The following is a 17,551-nucleotide window of genomic DNA, read 5'->3' as shown; positions in this document are numbered from 1 at the left end:
TAAGGAAAAGATTCGCGCCATGTACCAGCCGCCGAACAACGAAGTGTTGCTTCAGGCGCGCTTCTTTGGAGCGCGACAGGCGAGCGATCTCTGCAAGAGTATGTGCAGGAGATGCGCTCGCTGTCGGCGTCCATAACCGTAGGTCCGATTCCGGAGCACATTAAGGTGCCCACGTTTATGAACGGACTACGGCATGGTCCATCGCGACAGGCCCTTTTTAGAAAAGTGCCGTCGACGTTGGAAGAGGCAATTCAAATTGCCTTGATTGAGGAGCAATCCTACAACAGTGCCTCGGCGACAGCTTGGTATAAGCCGTCGGCCGAGAGGTCAGATGCCACTCCCATGGAGTTGGGCAATGCAGACGTTGTCTGTTATAAATGCGGCAAGCGAGGCCATATGATGGCTCGGTGCTATGCCAGGGTCCCTGTTGGGGCGAAGACGCCCAGCAAGAGGACTCTCTACCCAAAAGGCGATGGCAAGAACCAGCGTGCGAGACTCATGAGTTCTGCATCGACCACTGAGGGGTCGGGAAATGCAGGAGCGCAGTAGGGGCGGGATGCCCTACTGACGCGGACTCTGAAGCTACCCGTAAGTTCAAAGTCGTGAAACAAATGGGTAGCATAGTCCCTGAGGTCTCGAAATTTCGGACCTCAACCCTGCTGGTCTATAGCGCTCATGTAAGAGGCTATGACCAGGTGATGACCCTCCTAGTGGATTCGGGTGCATCAAAAAATTTGTGAAACTCGCGGCTCTCAGAAAGCGATTGGCGATGTTTGAGTCGCTTTGCCATGATGGCAAGCGTGAAGAGGCGACCGTTAGTCTGAGTGAAGGACTCCGCCGCAGCATGGCCCTGTGCCTCGGACGCGGCTTCTCTGCTGTCCGAGCACGAATGCCTCAAACTGCTCCAACTGAGCAACATGTTGCTCAGGAGGGCTACTCAGGAGCCTGGCCAGGGCTTGTTCACCAAGTCCCTGCGCCATAAGCCCTGCCACTTCCCGATAATGTTCGGAGAGGTGAAGGAAATGAGCCCAATCAATATTGAGGCTCGTCCACACGTACATACGCAGAGATGCGGGTCGTGGGAAGGATTTCAAGTGCTACCAAGTGTAGGCGGGCACGTCGAAATGCGGCCACGCTCTACTTAGACACACACCCTAGCTCAGCGAGGAAGCGGTTTAATCAGCTTTTCTTGCGTGCAGTGAGGTAGTTAAGGTGGGCGCGTTAGCAACCTCATCTAACGCACTAAGTACTCTGGTTAAGTGTCGTCACGGGAGCGGTAATCCGTCTCCTCGTGCGCACTAAACAAGTAGGAAGTAGTTTTCAGACGGATTTATATTTAATCGTATTTAATATAAATACCTATTTTTATCAATCAAAATGTCATCTCTGCAGATAACACTTAATATGTATTGCGAGCGTATCTCTTAAAATACCTTGCGTAACGGATGACGCTAGGCGTCATCCCTCCTAATGTGAATGCACCTATGTGCATCACATATACAAGGGTTGGTCACAAATGTGAACCACACCCGAGTGCTGGGTCTAATTACTCTAATTTAGTAATTGACCATCCCGTTAAGTACACCAAGAGTACTTAACGGGGATTGTATAACATTAGGGCAACTTTAGCCCGTTGCAACTCTTCTCTATAGCGCGGTGCTTGAAAACGCCAACTTTGCAGGCACCTTTCACACTATTTTCTAGCGAAGCAGTTACTGATGGATCACAATGCAAGCCCTTGGTGCTCCATGACAAATTGTGTCGGGCAAAAAGAATAAATCGCATACGAATGTGGAAGCAGTGTTATATAGTGTGCACACGTCAGAAGAACGCGATAAAGTTCGCCATATAAAGCTGGGCCAATAATAAAGACCCCACCAGTAACAGTTGTGTGCACGATGGTCTGGATAGTAACTTGCATTGACATGTACACACAAGCCAAGCCCAACAGAGTCATAATGAATTCAAAGGTGGGGCAAACTGGTAACGGGGTGTTCCGTTGCATAAGTATTGTTTCCTATAAGAGGAATAATATATATTATTTCCTATAAGAGAAATAATAAATAATATTTCTTAAGAGAGGAAAAAAATAGATACAGGTGTCCCTCGAATAACTTATAGCCATAGTGGAGGTTACAAGCATAAGTTCTGTAAGGTCATAAGTTACGTGAGGGAAAAATATATCTACTGCCCTCACTTCACTGTCCTATACGGTTTTACCCCTCCTGCTTCGCATACGAGCTCCATGTCCCAGACGCGCCTCACCAATGCGCAAAGACTTCAAGTCTGCAGGCACAAATCACAGAACCCACAAACGAGCCAGAGTGCCTTAGCATCTTGGGCTACAGCTTAGTTCAGTAAGAGCATTACGCAGGCTGGTATCAGTGGCATCTTAAAAAAGCGCAAGGAACTGGAAGTCATGACAGAGACTAACCCCGCTGCCACGCACCCTCGTGTCGCACACCATCCTCAACTCGAAGAAGCCCTGACAACTTGAATGCTTCAGTGCCAGGCGAAAAACGTTGCCCTCACGGGGGAGATTATCAAGGTTGGGATTAAGTACTTTGCTGACCGCCTGGGGTTGGCTGAGGATGCTGACAATTTTTCCAATGGATGGCTTCAGCGACTGTGGAGCCACTTTCACTATGAATTCGGATGCAACGCAGTTTGCTGCTGGAAATCAGGAAGGAATGGAAGCTGCACTGCCTGAACTCAAGGCAATCATAGCACGATATATGCTCAAAGATGTGTATCACATAATGAAACAGATTTAAATGGTATAATTTGTAGCATTTTTTTATGCGAGAGTCATACTGATTTCTTTAGGCCTATCCTACAGCATGGTTCCAGAAAAGACCATTTCACAGGGAAAAATTGAAGGTCTAAAGAACGACAAAGTGAGCTATATCTGGATTTTTAGTACCTTATCCTATCTGTACTCTACTATAAAAAATCTTCGGTATTCTTTCGCATTTTTAGACGCGTTTCACTATAGCATTTTCCGTCAATGCTGATGGCTTCGAGAAGCTACAACCTTTTTATTGGAATTCAAGATGCCAAGCTGTTTTACACGGCAGACAGGAGAACGGCTGGGGTTTTATCACAGGAACAACAAGGAGGCATGGATGACTGGATACCTCTTCCAAGAGAAGCTGAAGAAACTTGACAATGACACGAGGGTAAGTTGTATTCCATGTGATATTGCAAGCGTACCTGGAATTCAGTTCAACCAAGCCTTGCCAGGGAAAGGGCAGGAAGATTTTTCTCTTGCTAGATAATGCTCTGTCTCACAGAATAAAATAACTGGAGCTTGGAAATATCAAGGTCGCTTTCCTTTCACCAAACTGCACATCAAAAATCTAGCCCATGGATGCTGGCATCATTGCTTCATTCAAACGCCATTACAGGCACTTTCACTTTCAGAATGCCGTGGGCCGTGATGAGCGAGGGGAGGCCAACATCTACAAGGTTGACCAGCTAACAGCAATGCGGTGGTGGATGGGGGCATGGGAGGATATTTCAGTTACCACAGTGGTAAACTGCTTGAGGCATTCGGGCCTCTTTGCAGCAGCACCGCAGTTGCAGATGGTGAACACAGAGGAGCAGGGAATTGAGCTAGAGCTGCATGAAGCCTTAGAGAGGCTACCACTGAGGATCCCTATGGCAAATGAGTATCTATTGAATCCAGATGAGAAGGTGGCGCATGAGGAGCTGGATGATGAGGAAATCATTGCAATGGTACAGCAGGCAGAAAAGGAGGAGGATGAGAATCAGGAACCAGAGCATGTGGAGGAAGTTCAGGTCAGCAAGCATGCTCAACTCCTTAGCTATAACTGCCACACTTCTTGATCTGTCAAATCCTTTTGATTGCCTTTCATAGGCGCATCCGGGACCGTCAAATTTCCATACGTACAGCAGCCAATGCGCAACTTACCTTGGATTCCTGGCTGCACTAGCTTAGATATGTGCTGGGTAACAACTTTTCTCCATCGGAAAGCTTACCTTCTCATCTGGATTCAATAAATACTCATTTGCCATAGGGATCCTCAGTTTCTCCAAATCTTATTAATTATTATTTATAAGTTAGACACCATAGGACGGTAATGGTGGAGCCAATATCCTATAAGTTATGTGAGGTTAAGAGTTATGAGGGGATAAGTTTTCCGAGGGACACCTGTAAGTACAAAGTTATTAACTTTATTAATTTTGACTAAATAGTTTCAATATTACCAGATTTTTGTAATTTTGATGCAATAAGGCATTACCGCTATTGATTGGTTAATTTAAATATAAACAAACCCCGTCAATCGTTATAAGACACGATTGTGCGTTGTGCAAGGAGGCGCCATACTTAGTTATTAATATAATAAGTTCAGTAGTAGATAAAAAACATTACGTAGGAAACTAAAGATGTTAATACAGTTTACTTTTCCCTTTTTTAATCCTTTGAATTACCTTTGGTAGCTAAAGCCTCTAAGCTATTTAGGAACCTTCCTCTGTACTCTTGTGTCCGTGAAGTTTCGAGGCACCCTACCTACACTGTAATCAGTGTAAGGGTAACTAGTACTGATTAGTTATAGTAAAGGGTGCCCCGATACATTTAGACTGTTGCCGAGAGCAGCAATTATAACCACTAGTAGCCGAAATAGATACAACTAATTATAAATTTCACCGGAAATCCCGCACCGCTGGTGTGTTCTGACACGTGCCAACAGATGAAAAAAGTTTACAAGAAACAGGTATTGTAAATCCAAAAGTCGGTTGTGCTATAAGCCCTTAAAATGCTATGAAATAGAGCAGTAAATAGGAGGTTGCCTGCATAGAAAACGAAAATACCGTAGTCAGAGGTAGAAAATCGAGAAGGCCAGCTTGCGCATGCACGAGTATTTAATTTCCGAGCAGATATGATCCCAATTTGAGATACTGAAAAGCTTGGCACAAAGAGCGCCGTTTAGCCAGCGCTTGCGCTGTGAAATTAACGCAATAAGGTCTTGTGGTACATCAGTTCGAACCACAGTATCATTCCAATAATGCAACGTCCACTTGCAATTTTTTTAAGCCACAACTTCGAATGTCAAAATTCTGTCCTCTGCAAGGTAAATGTTCCCAACGAATGGCCCGAAAAACAGGAGGACTTTAGTCTTAAACAGGCTTTTGTCCACTTTGGTGCTTATCGTCCTCCAAGATGACAAGAAAACGGAGGTCCAGAACCCATGGATCTCTCATATTTAGAGAGCGAGAATATTCGCTCTTCAAGTTACAAACGATTATAGAAATGTAATCGTTGCCAAAAATTGAGCCACTGTGTATTGCCCCACGGCCAGTGCCTAAAAACACTGAGCGAAAAGACCAACTCTCGCTGTGAATAGCGGAGGACGCGGATCCGATGCTGTTGCGAAATCGCAACCGAGAGGCGGATCGTCAAAATATGGTTGGGGTCAGTAGATGCGGAGCGCTCTACTGATCCAGCAACGTCAAAAGAATTTGCAGGCCTTTTGATGAAAGTTGCTCCTCACACACAAAGGTTGTGTGTAACTACCCCGGGGATGAAATTAACCTCATCACCTGAAAATAAAAGTGTCAAATAAGTTGCCCTTAAGTTAATAACTTTATTAGACGCCAATCGCTAGAAGATCGCAGGTTCAAATTTCTTGAGCGTGATCCCTCTAACAAAGATGACAGTGTGCCTAACAACAGACGCATCTGTATCATTTAAGTAACGTGTAGTTGGTATCCAATACACGTTAAAGGGTGAAGAGTATGATGATGATTTCATCGTACTAGATTTGAATGACAAATTTTATGTTATCCTTGGATTGATTACCATGGCTCAGAAAGTACGAGCCATGTATAAATTGGCAGCATCAAGCCGTGACGATGTCTGTCTCTTGTTCATCAGATGGTCAACTGATGAACGTATTGGAACGTGCAAAAGCGTGTGAATGTCCTACGAGTGAGTACGGTAGCCTCACTTGTGGTTTAGTCGTTAGCATGACTCAGTGTGAATACCCAACACATTGTGGAGTTAGATCTCGACGGTTGTGCACAAGCACTAACAGCGTCGAAGTTCGACCACTCGAGTAAGTTGAGTGGTACGAGACTAGGATATTTGCTTGGAAAGCAACAACCAAGAAATTTTAAAACGCCAGTCTATAAGAGACAGTGCGAAAGTCCTAGATCGACTGGAGCGTCGATCGTAGAGGATCTTGCTGTGGTAGCGCAACCACAGCTAGAGGCAGTTGGGGAGAAATTTCCCCAAATAATTTCTATGGGGAACAAGTCCCCGGAAACCTGTGGTCAAAGGTTCCAGGTACCTTTGAAATTAGTTCCAAGAAGAAACTGAGACAATCAATGTCTTAGTAAACAATGGATCAAGTGTAGGCGCTTATACACTCGATCTATTAGCGCCTCCGAAGTTAGCTTCGGAAATAACCCAATTGCCAACGCTAGGACCGAAACGGTTCTTGCGGGATCTGCGTAGTGGCAAAGTCAAGCGGATCTGCGTACTTGTCACGGATGACAACGTGACCGATATTCGGTCGGCAATAGTATTTCCTGAGAACGAACGGATTCTCAGTAGCTCATTGATGAACGGAAGTGTCCTCGATGAGAAGACGCGGATTGAACGTTTACCTCCCAATCCTATGAGTCTTTGAAGACAAACTCTATATATAACGATTTTAAGGAATTTTAGGATGTCTTCCTTGAATCAGTACCGTGCGAGTTGCCTAAGGATAAAGGCACTCGACACGAAATTGACCTAACCCCAGGTTCGAAATACTGTGCCATGAAGCAATGGTCATTGCCTCGTGAGCAAGTAATAGCGATCGACATATTCTTCGCCGAATGCTTGCATCGGGTCATGTGAGGAAATCAACTTCCCCACATAGCTCTCCGAAATTCTGTGTGCATAAAGCAACAGGAGGATGGCGGATAGTGCATGCTTTCAATAAAGTGAACGCTGCAACGGTACCGGCTCAAACGCCGATACCACGAAAAGACGTAATCATAAATGGTATGTCAAAGAGTACTATCTTTTCGTCAATGGATCTGATTAATGGATTCTATCAGATCCTTACGCGTGAAAAGGATATGTCGTTCACAGCAGTACGCACCCCTAGCGGTATTCTGTGGGAGTGGCTAGTCATGTCACAGGGACTTAGTAATGCCCCTGCGATATTTAACAGATGTGTTACCAATCTGTTGAGATCGGTGCGGGATTTCGCGCCGAGCTATTTTGATGACGTCTTCGTCCATAGCAGAGCCATGAACCAAAAGTCGGGTGTTAAAGTACATCGTACCGATGTTCGAAAAGTTCTTACACTTATTCGTAAGCACAAGTTGCATGCAAATCTCAAGACGTGTATATTTGCTGCAAGCGGGATACCACTTCTTGGGTGCACCGTGTGTCAACACGCTGTACGCCCGAATCCAGACAAGATCAAGGTGATCACCGATTGGCCTGTGCCAGTCGATGTAAAGGGACTTCGCAAGTTTCTCGGTACCCCCACAAGTATTCGCGCAATTAGGCCGAAATGACAATACATCATTCTTCTTTGTTGAAGAAAAATGTAAAGTGGTCATGGAACACTGATTGTCAGCGTTCCTTCGAGGGTTTAAAAAAGCTTGATGCAATCGCCAATCTTGGCGATTGCTGATCAGAATCCACCTCTTCATGCGGTCTGTTACGCCAGCGATTTTACCATTGGCTGTGCGTTGATGCCATATGACACAGACGGCGCGAAGAGCGTTGGCTGTTATCAACGCGTCAGCTTCAACCAGCTGAGCGCAACTATCCAGTGCATGGCAAGGAATTCCTTGCCATGAAATATGCACTGGCTAATTTTAGGGTCTACCGCTTGGGAGACAAACCGTTCATTGTATACACGAACCATGCGTCTTTACGCACGGCCCTAAATAGTCCACACTTCTCGCAAAGAATGGCGAGATGGTTGTCTTTCTTCGTGGAGTATAACTTCTCCGTCGAGCATAAATAAATTATAGGTTTTAATCAAAGTATCGATTTTATTTGCATTATGATTTTAATCAAAATACCGATTTTATTTGCATTTTGATTTTAATCAAAACACCAATTTTATTCGCATTCTTGATTTTGACCAGAATCAAGATTGCGACCAACAAGTCTGTGCGCGTGGGCCGCGAGGCCGTTAAGATGGCAGCTGCACGGATCAGTGCATCTGTCAGTCAGGCAAATGTTTCAGTTGACGCATTAGCGTCAACTGCGGGGGATATGTCACCTCCTAATCCCGTTGGTGGTGACAGGGTTATGTCATCTGTTGATATCATTGCAGATGACGGAAACAAGTCATCTGGTACACCAATTGTAGGTGACTGGTCCAAGTTAACTGCATCGCCCGACTCAGTGGCGACTGAGAGGGCCGCCGGCTCACCCGGGGCCGAGTCCGTTAACCCTGTGGGTTCTAACGTGACTACCAAAGAGGTGATGACGAGGAAGTTTGTCTCGTCGGACCTCTTTGGTGGAGAGTCATATCAGATGACTCCGAGGCGATGACCACTCTGGTGGCGTTAGTATGCATCAACAGGGACCTACGTGGTCGCGAAAGTAAGAGTGCTGCTGGTGGTGCTAGTTTGCATCACCAGAGAGGGAGTGAATCTTGGGATCGCTCCCCAGGGCCAAGTTATCGTCAACGTTAACATGAACCAACAGGAGAGGGATCGCAATACGTTGCGGTGTGCTCCTGAGAAGAGGCCTTGGTTACCCTCTAAGAGAAACCTCATTCGTTGGTCTGGTGTGACCAACAATCGGTGTCATATCCCGTAATTCGACTCATCCAGGCTTCCCAAGCTTGGTGAGGATGAGACGGAATCCTTCATCGATGCCTTTTGCCGTCATCGATGGTACACTTGGAAACGGGCAAAGGATGTCAAATCTTTGTTCCAAGCTTATATAGCCTTTGTACAGATTGTTCAAAACATAGTCCGTAAGGTCTGGCTTGTTAAGTTAAACGCTTTTCGTGAACGGTTCGAGAAACGGACCGTAGTCGGTGCACGCAATAAGTTGCACCGTTTGTCTAGAGAGGCAGGGATCCCTTGCCTCTCGTAGGGGGACTCATACCCATGCTGTTTTAAGGGTGAAGGTCATGCACCTAAGAAAGCATATTCCCTCAAAGATCCCCATTGGAGGACTCTCATCTCTTACGAGATGCGTCAAGTAATTGAGAACTTCAAATTCTTTTACGAGCGCGGGAAGCGCTCGTTCTCCGATGGACCTTCTGCCGAGGCGGATGGGTCTCGTCGTACTGCAAGACGAGACCCGGAACGTCCAACATCAGTTGGGAACGAGGTTCCCGACTATCATGCGAGGGTGGATACCTCCGCCAACGAATGAGATAACTCGTTTGAACCCCCTTTGCCTCACGGTGGTTCAAGAAACTTTCAACAAGAAAGCGCTTCTAACCACCTGAATCCATCAGTGCATGTGGGGGGGATCGGGTTCGCCTCGTTTGACGAGCCCGATTCAACATCGTGCTTTGAATCACTTCCTTTATTATTTATGGGAAGAATCTTAATAACGAGCTTATCCCGTTGTCGTGAGTAAGCGGTGACGGTCGATAATGCTTCCCGTGACCAATTTAAAAGTTGTGCGCAGAGTGCGACTGATCAACTGGCGAACGAATGGACACATCAGTCTCTTCAAAACGAGCTGGTGACAGCTCGTCAGAAGATCTCTTTCTTGGAGGAAAGAGTGGATCGTCTAGTTCAAAAGAATCAGACTCTTTTCCGATACAATAAGGCTTTGGCTCAGAACCATCAGGCTTTGGCGGATGCCCTAGACCGTTCCAGTGTAATCCGGAATCGGAAGAAGCCTCGTTCTGATGGTACGGTCGGAGACGCCCAACATAAAACGTGGGATACGCACTCTACGAGGCAGCTCAATCGTTTACGCATTGCCTTGGCGATGTAGTAAACGAAACGGGCCGATATACCTGAGCAGTAACTTATTACTGCCTACATTCGTAACTACGTGCTTTGATAAATTAACCGTAGATGGTAGGACTGGGACATTTATTTTAAAGAAAGTATGTTAGCTCTTTCATTTTTGTCAGAGTTCCGTTTCTGTCGGTACACCGCATCGGCGATGGAATCCTGTACGAAACGGACCACTACTTCTGTACCCAGCAGGAAATCACCTGCTGACTCGGTTTTATTTTTGTTTTCAGTGCGACCGGCTCGTACTGTGGAGATATTAATCTCTTTATTATTGAGAGTATTTTCATTCTCATTAATTGTATTGTTTTCGATGCTGAGTCTTTCAGCATCGTTGTCTACTTCAATGTTAGTTAACTCAACATTGGTATCCTTCGCATTGACCTTAGTGCTAATGCGTGATGGGCAAGAGCTAAAAGCTTCTTTGCTCAAGTGAGTCCCTCCCGCCCTTTAATAAGAGTTCCTCTGTAACCGGATAGGTTTGGATGGGTGGCGTAAGCCATTCAAGAAAAACGACGTATGCTTCGAAGAAGCATGCATGAATTGTTAATGGCAAATTCTACCATCAGCAAGAACTCGCTCCAACTCTTAAAAGAGTGGATGTATCCATAAAGAATCTTTCCGAAAATCAGTTTGCACGCTCCGTCTGACCATCTGTTTCAGGATGATCAGAGGTTGGTATATTTAACTGTGTTCAAGTGATTTGAACACTGTTTGCCAAAATTACGCCGTGAATCTAGGGTCCCGATCGAAGACCAGTTCAAAGGTAACCAATCGAGTCGAAATATCGTGTCAACACAAAGACACGAGCATAGCTTTTGGCTGTGATTGACTCCGGGACGGCAGTAAGATGTACCATCTTGCTAAAACGGTCAACAAAAACAAAAATACCATTATTCTTGTGGGTGTCTTTGGGGAATCCGAAGACGAAGTCCATAGATACGGACAGCCAACACTCTGCCGGAACAGGCAGAGATTGTAACGGAGTACGGGATGAAGCGCTGAGCTGTACCCGTTTTCAAACTTCGCAAGCACGTATGTTCTTGCGGACGAACTCATACTGGCGTGGCCAGTAGAAGCCGCGACTTATCGTGAGATAAGTCTTCTCACGCCCACGATGACCACTTATTGGTGCATCATGGTACTCATACATGATGCGTAATCGCAAATAATTATGGTTAGGGATGACGACACGAGGTGTGTTGCCAGCAATGGTTGTATACTACGATAAACCATTGCGTGTTGTATATCGATCTGTTGAGGATCGATACAATTTCGACAATCCTTTTAAGGATTATTGGGATGGATTTCTAAGGTAATCCATCAATCCTTAAAGAGCCTTGTCTTCTTAATAAGCTCTTGTAACGTCGTCAAGAAATGTTGACGATGCGCCCTGATTGGCTATAAGTGGTTGGGGCTGTACATACAGCAGTGGCCTTTATTAAATTTTTAATGCAAGGTATTACATGTGAGTACGTTATTACAACCTGACAAATTTTACGTTCTTCCAGCTAAGTGTAGTTTGCATTGAACGCTTCTCCGTGATTGTGTTTTATTGCATCGTCAGAATACCTCCTGAGACTTAGTCTGAAAATCCTTGTCAATAAGACGTGTCTGAAAAATAATTACGGCCGAGGCACTCAAAGAACTTGCCATGTGTACCTTTTGGCAATATATTTAGCTTCGGCCAAATGTATAGCTTATCAATGTTGCTTCTGTTTTAGCATTTTAATTTGGTTTGCCGTAGTAAAGTTTGACGTTGCTTTGTAAATTACATTACCTACCTACCTACCTACCAGACAAAATAATCGTATTCCGGGAATAAAAATTCGAAAACATTAGTGGCTTTCAGTCGCAATTCGTGCTAATTGACTTGCAACCAGTATCGATTTTTAAAATTAATTGGCTTTACAGACAAAAAACTTTGCAATATGATGCACGCAATCGAAGAAGTTGATGGCGGCAGGGATGTTTCTCCACAAGATAAGGCGCTCACTGTAGATAGTTCCAGCACAAATTCGAGAAGAAATCGATTTGAAAGTAAGTCAGCGGAGCTCCATCTATCTCCCGCAGCGAAAGTGTTTCTCCTGGATGGATTGCGTGGGATGCGGCTCTGCTGGTGGTAGTTTCGCACTCTGGGTACTTGCACGACCCGTACTGGGGCATTCGGTCTAGACGACATCTCGAAGCGTTTCTTCCGAGAATATCCATTGTTCGCCCTGCTGTCATTTGCGCTGTGGCTAATGCCGTTCAAGTTGAAGCATCAATACTACTTATTAAGAAACCCGAGGATTTTGCTTTGTTCCAAACCTGCTCAGCATCATCTTTCGCGGATCGTTCTGTGGTGGGGTGGGTGGGTATAGACATTTCCTTAATTTATTACGCTTTTCTGCATGAATACTATCGCACAAAAAACTGTTTTCCTTGGTCAATCACTACCGTTAAGAATGGTAAAGACATTTGCAACATTATCAGCCGATCACGACAAAGCCAGCAATCAAAACTCACCGCTGTCGAAGCAAACGACTGTCTTTAAAGCCGAAGTAAAATTTGAATTGGTTGTAGCGCACGCAATTTTTTTATATGGTTCGGCTCAGCGGTACGGCTTGTAACGTGAAAGACTGTCTTTGAAGCCGAAGTAAATGTGAATTGGTTGTAGCGCAAGCATTTTTTTATTTGGTTCGGCTCAGCGGAACGACTTGTAACGTAGAAGACTGTCTTTTAAGCCGAAGTAAAATGTGAATTGGTTGCAGCGCAAGCAATTTTTCTATTTGGTTCGGCTCAGCGGAACGGCTTGTAATGTAAACTTATCTCTAAAAAAATGAGGTAGGCCTAGTAAGGCTTTGCGATCTCCGAATTACAGCGTCGCAAGTACGTAAAACAAGAAAAGCTATAGAGCTTTGATGGCTAACTGCACGCGAGTTAATCATGAAAAGCTCCCTACTAGACGTAGTTTCACAATTTTTTATATGCGCAACTCACACTCGCGCCAAGGTAAGCGTGAGCTAGCTCTGATCACGTATGTGTTCTTTAAGAAAGTGATATGTAAACAGGTAGTTGCCTGAGTGAAGAACATTAGTTGCACTAAGGATTTTTATTAGGTTGCATCGACCTCGTTACGCTTGTTTCGAATATCGGCCTAATTCTTTGGGGTCTGGCTATCCGGCGCTAAACGAAATACTTACCTACTGTCAAGCACAATCTAAAAGGAGGTTTACGACCTGTTCCTTACGGTCAAATCAAATAAATTTGCTTAATAGTATCTAAAGCCTGCATGTGTCAACGGGGCGATGATTAAGCACCGAGTGGTTTTTGGTCGACGATATGACCGCCAAATCACTTCGCATTTGAACAATCGCCTGTCCGAGTACGTGCGTCGTGTTTTATAAACAAATTAGTCGACTGTATATGTATGCCCTACCCCTACAAGCCAGACATACACCTCTCTACGTCCGCATTCTCGCACGGTCGGACCGATCGACGGTGAACCGCGGCATTAGCGTATTTCTGCCCGTGTCAGTGCTCTAGGCATCTTGCGCTATAATGTATGATGATCGTGTACGACCTTACGATCCCGCGTCCTCGGCTCGATCTCGCGGCGTCTCATCTCCGACTGTCTCGGACCCAGACGTTAATTTGCTTCAGGGGGAGGACAACGCGACGCCAGCGGTCATGCGCACATGCTTACAATCCACTACTCGCTGGTTTCAATTTGTTATGTTCAATGCCTTCGTTGCCGCATTAGCGCTGGCTATGACGAGCTCGTACGAAAATTTAAGCCCAGGTCTCATCTGGGGCGGCGTGCTATCGATCTTTTCCGTCTTTTTCGTCATTTTATCGTACGCAAGTGTGCCTAGTTATCGCCAGCACCCGAATCCGCTTGTCTTTTGGCGTACGATTGCGGATGCAGTCTTTGTGCTGCAACTCATGGCGCAGCAATTCGTGCGATGTCTCTTTTTCGACTGTGTGCCGCTCTGTAGTAGCACGAATTTGCAGTGTGGCTGCAGTATGAACAGTGGCGCTAGCTCTACGTGTGGAATCTTTGCTGGGCTTTTTCAATTCACACTGCTTGCGTCTGAGTGCTGGTTCTTTTGTATGACGGCAAATCTTCTTATGAGTCTTACGAACCCGTTTACTGACTTTAAGCGAAACACACGGATGTTCCACTTGGGCTCGTGGTTTGTCCCGCTTATTCTTGGCCTGCTATTAATGACCACGGACGACTGGGCGGGGTATTCTGACCTTGGAGTGTGCTGGACTAACGCATTAAAAAATTTAGCTGCCGATAATATGACTGACTGTACGCCAGGATACGAGGTCACTGACAATTTTACGAGTGATTACAAGGCTGTGAACGCCAACATTATTAGTTGGATGTTCTTCTATGTCTGGATGGGACTGTTTATTGTATGCGGCATTGCAGTGTGGGTCTGGGCGTGGAAGCGACTGAGCGAAGGCATGCCCGAGACCTATGCCGTGCGCGTTCAAAGCATTAATCGAGCTCGATTTAATGTTTTCGCCGTGACTTTCTATTGGATTATTGTCGGAATTGTATATATCAAATTCTTGTCCCGTGACCGCTCGATGCCGGACAAATCTAGCGAATTGCTGAATTTTTTCATTGCTGGCAAGGGATATCTCGACTTGGTCATTTGGTTTGCGTTGAATGACTTTCATGTTGTCCACTTTACCCGTTGCCTTGGCGAAAATACGGGGGAGATTGATGTGGATTTGAATCCGCAAGTGAACGCGGCTTTGCGTCGTGAAGTGCTATTTTATACGACGTCTGGTATCATCCAAGCTGTTCAGGCTGCAGAGCGTCTTCCAGCTTCGCAGCGTATTCAGCATCTGGCGTTGCTTCCACAAACAAAGACGACAACCTCCGCCGCAGCTGCTGCATTCACAGCGGTTCCAGTTACTGGAAGTGGAACTGCTGCACATTCGTCATTAGCCTATGCTGCGTATCGCCGTCAGCAATCCACTGAAGTAGAAGGTAGCACTGATCTAACAGCTTTTGATGAAAACATGCGTGTTGCCAAGAATTCTCCCCGGACCAAGACATTCCATGACTACGAGCCGCATGCGTTCAAAAAAATTCGCGAGCGGTTTGGAGTAAACAATGAAGCGTACTTGCAGGCACTTTCGGCTACTGCAAAAGAGCGTTTGAGTGAAGGCGCTAGCGGCGCCTTTATGTTTTTTTCTGCCGATGGATCTTTAATTGTGAAGAGTACGAGCAAGGATGAGTGCTCGTTTCTACGTAGCATTGCACATGACTATGCTGACTATCTGTGCAAAAATCCCCGGTCACTGCTACTGCGCTTCTACGGCTGCCATTGTCTTGAATTATACGGCAAACAATTTTCGTTTGTGGTTATGGCTAATCTATTTGACACGGATCAGGTTATTCACTCTCGCTACGACATTAAGGGATCTTGGGTCAATCGTCATGGCGATTTACCTAAGCGTGGCAAAAAGGTGACGTGCCGTCACTGCAACCGCAAGTACTTGTATCAGAATTCGGCTCCAGAAAATGCGAATTGTACGGTTCGGCTTGGTGGCCACGAGCCTAACGTGGTGCTGAAAGACTCGGATCTCACGCAGAAGCTCAATCTTGACCGTGACGTGGCGATTGAATTGTACCAGCAGCTATCAGCTGACAGCCATTTGTTGTGTTCATTTGGGATTATGGACTACTCGTTGCTTATGGGGATTAATGAAGTCGAGTATGTAGTTGAAGAAGGCAGTGGCACGGAAGACGATATTGAAACGATAAATGCACCGATGCAGCCTTGCACTCAAGGTACAAAATCGGGGAACAACCATCTTCAATCTTCTGTATACAAACAGTTTACAGAAAGCGCAACACAGCATTTAGCAAGGTCAAAGGGCCTCCCTTCAGTTCAAAATTCGAATACGAAGGGGCGACACCATGCAAGCGTGTCGTCGTGCGTGGGATCGCACTCCTCTCGATCCGCAATGAGTGAACCCGTGATGAAACGGAAAGCATCAAAGCCGCGCGAGTACCCGAAGAACCACGGTTGTAATGGGCGCACCGCAAGCAACACATCTTCATCGGGGCGACGTTTACCACGCTCTGGCATGCGCATGGCTAACACAGTTGTTGGTCCAGCTTACTATCATTTAGGTGTGATTGACATATTGCAGACGTGGACATTTCAAAAGCGTATGGAGCGCCTTTTTAAGATTGTCTTTAGGGGCGTGGACGGTGATGGATTGTCTGCTATCCCACCTAAACTATACCAGGCTCGCTTTCAGCTTAAGATGGCCGACATTTTGGGTGTAGAGGACCTTGTTAGCGGCGACAATTCTAACTTGGACCTATTTACGCAACAAAATTCGCACATGGATGTTGACACTCAGCAAGCGGACCAGCAGTATAATATTCAGTCTATCCGATCGTTGGCATCCTCAGAGCTCGTAGCAATAAATCCTATGGACTCACATTACGCGAATAGCCGCTCATCTTCAATCTTGCGGCAGCGTAGCACGGAAAACTCGCAGTCGGTCGGTCAAGACACAGAAGAGTATACGGGTATCGATTATCATTTGTAGACACGTCAGCACGAGAGTAGTGCTTTTTGAAGCAATTCTTTGGAGGCGCGAGCGAACTTTGTGATGTTATTAGCGAAGGCGCCCAAAAGAGCTGAGCAATCCAGTCTTGCAACAGACGCTGAATCAATTGAATTTACGGTATAGCATTCGCTTATAATGCATGATTTCTTGTTTATTAGAAGCTTGTAAAACTTTGATACAAGCAAGAGTTTAACAACCATACTGTTATTTTATGGTCGAACCGTATCTCAAATGATTATAGTACCACAAAAGCCAAGATGCGATGATCTGGCTCGATAGCTCTATTATCATGATACGCAAACGTAGGCAATCAACTATAAATTCTTGGCTGTATAGTTGCATTTTATGACATTTATAGTTTACTCCGCTAATAATGATAAACTTCCCGCTTCACCCAGTCTTTGCACTTTATAAGTACTTTCGATCAATTTGTATGCATCACGGCAAAATAAGCTCAAGTTTGTATTACTTAATGTGCTTGAATTGTAACGGGGTGTTTCGTTACATGAAATTAACACATGAAGGTTGTTAATTACTATATTATCTAGAAGGTAGATAATGTTGGAGATTATTGCTTTACATAGTAATATTCGGAAAGATATCCATTGGTACATATAAGACATTATATCTACTTGCTTCGCGGTCCAGTCAGCACTAAACGGGTAAGACTTTATTACATGTTTTGAATTAATATATAAATTAAGTTAGTATTAAATAGATAGAAACAGAATAACTTAATTTTACTAAATACAGTTTACTCTAATCCTCTTTAAAGCAAGTGTTTTAGAGAGAGTCTTCCTCTGCACGTACTAGTACGTGAAGTGACGTGAGGCACCACTCGCACTGAAACAGTGCAAAGTGGACTTGTACTGAAGCAGTATAAGTCGGCAGTGACCCGTTACACCTGGTAGCACTTTGTAGTCCGTCTAAGAGCAACAGTTCTATCATCTAACATGTCCATGTTAGATGATAATGGAAATCTGAAAAA

At 45.2% G+C, this 17,551-nt stretch overlaps 2 protein-coding genes across 2 annotated transcripts; both read left to right on the top strand.

Moving 5' to 3' along the window:
- Positions 1-13,259: 13,259 nt before the first annotated feature.
- On the top strand, positions 13,260-13,497 carry CCR75_002845 (uncharacterized protein; the record flags this gene model as incomplete). Its single annotated transcript, XM_067960942.1, has 2 exons — positions 13,260-13,336; positions 13,368-13,497. The coding sequence occupies 2 exons, from the start codon at positions 13,260-13,262 to the stop codon at positions 13,495-13,497; spliced, it is 207 nt and encodes a 68-aa protein (XP_067817152.1).
- Positions 13,498-13,512: 15 nt separating this feature from the next.
- On the top strand, positions 13,513-16,542 carry CCR75_002844 (uncharacterized protein; the record flags this gene model as incomplete). Its single annotated transcript, XM_067960941.1, has 1 exon — positions 13,513-16,542. The coding sequence occupies one exon, from the start codon at positions 13,513-13,515 to the stop codon at positions 16,540-16,542; it is 3,030 nt and encodes a 1,009-aa protein (XP_067817153.1).
- Between the last annotated feature and the right edge of the window lie 1,009 nt (positions 16,543-17,551).

This window comes from Bremia lactucae, linkage group LG3, assembly GCF_004359215.1.
Source record: "Bremia lactucae strain SF5 linkage group LG3, whole genome shotgun sequence".
NCBI classification, from domain to species: domain Eukaryota; phylum Oomycota; class Peronosporomycetes; order Peronosporales; family Peronosporaceae; genus Bremia; species Bremia lactucae.
Note: the sequence above shows the minus strand (reverse complement) of the source record. Positions and strands in the feature narration are given on the sequence as shown.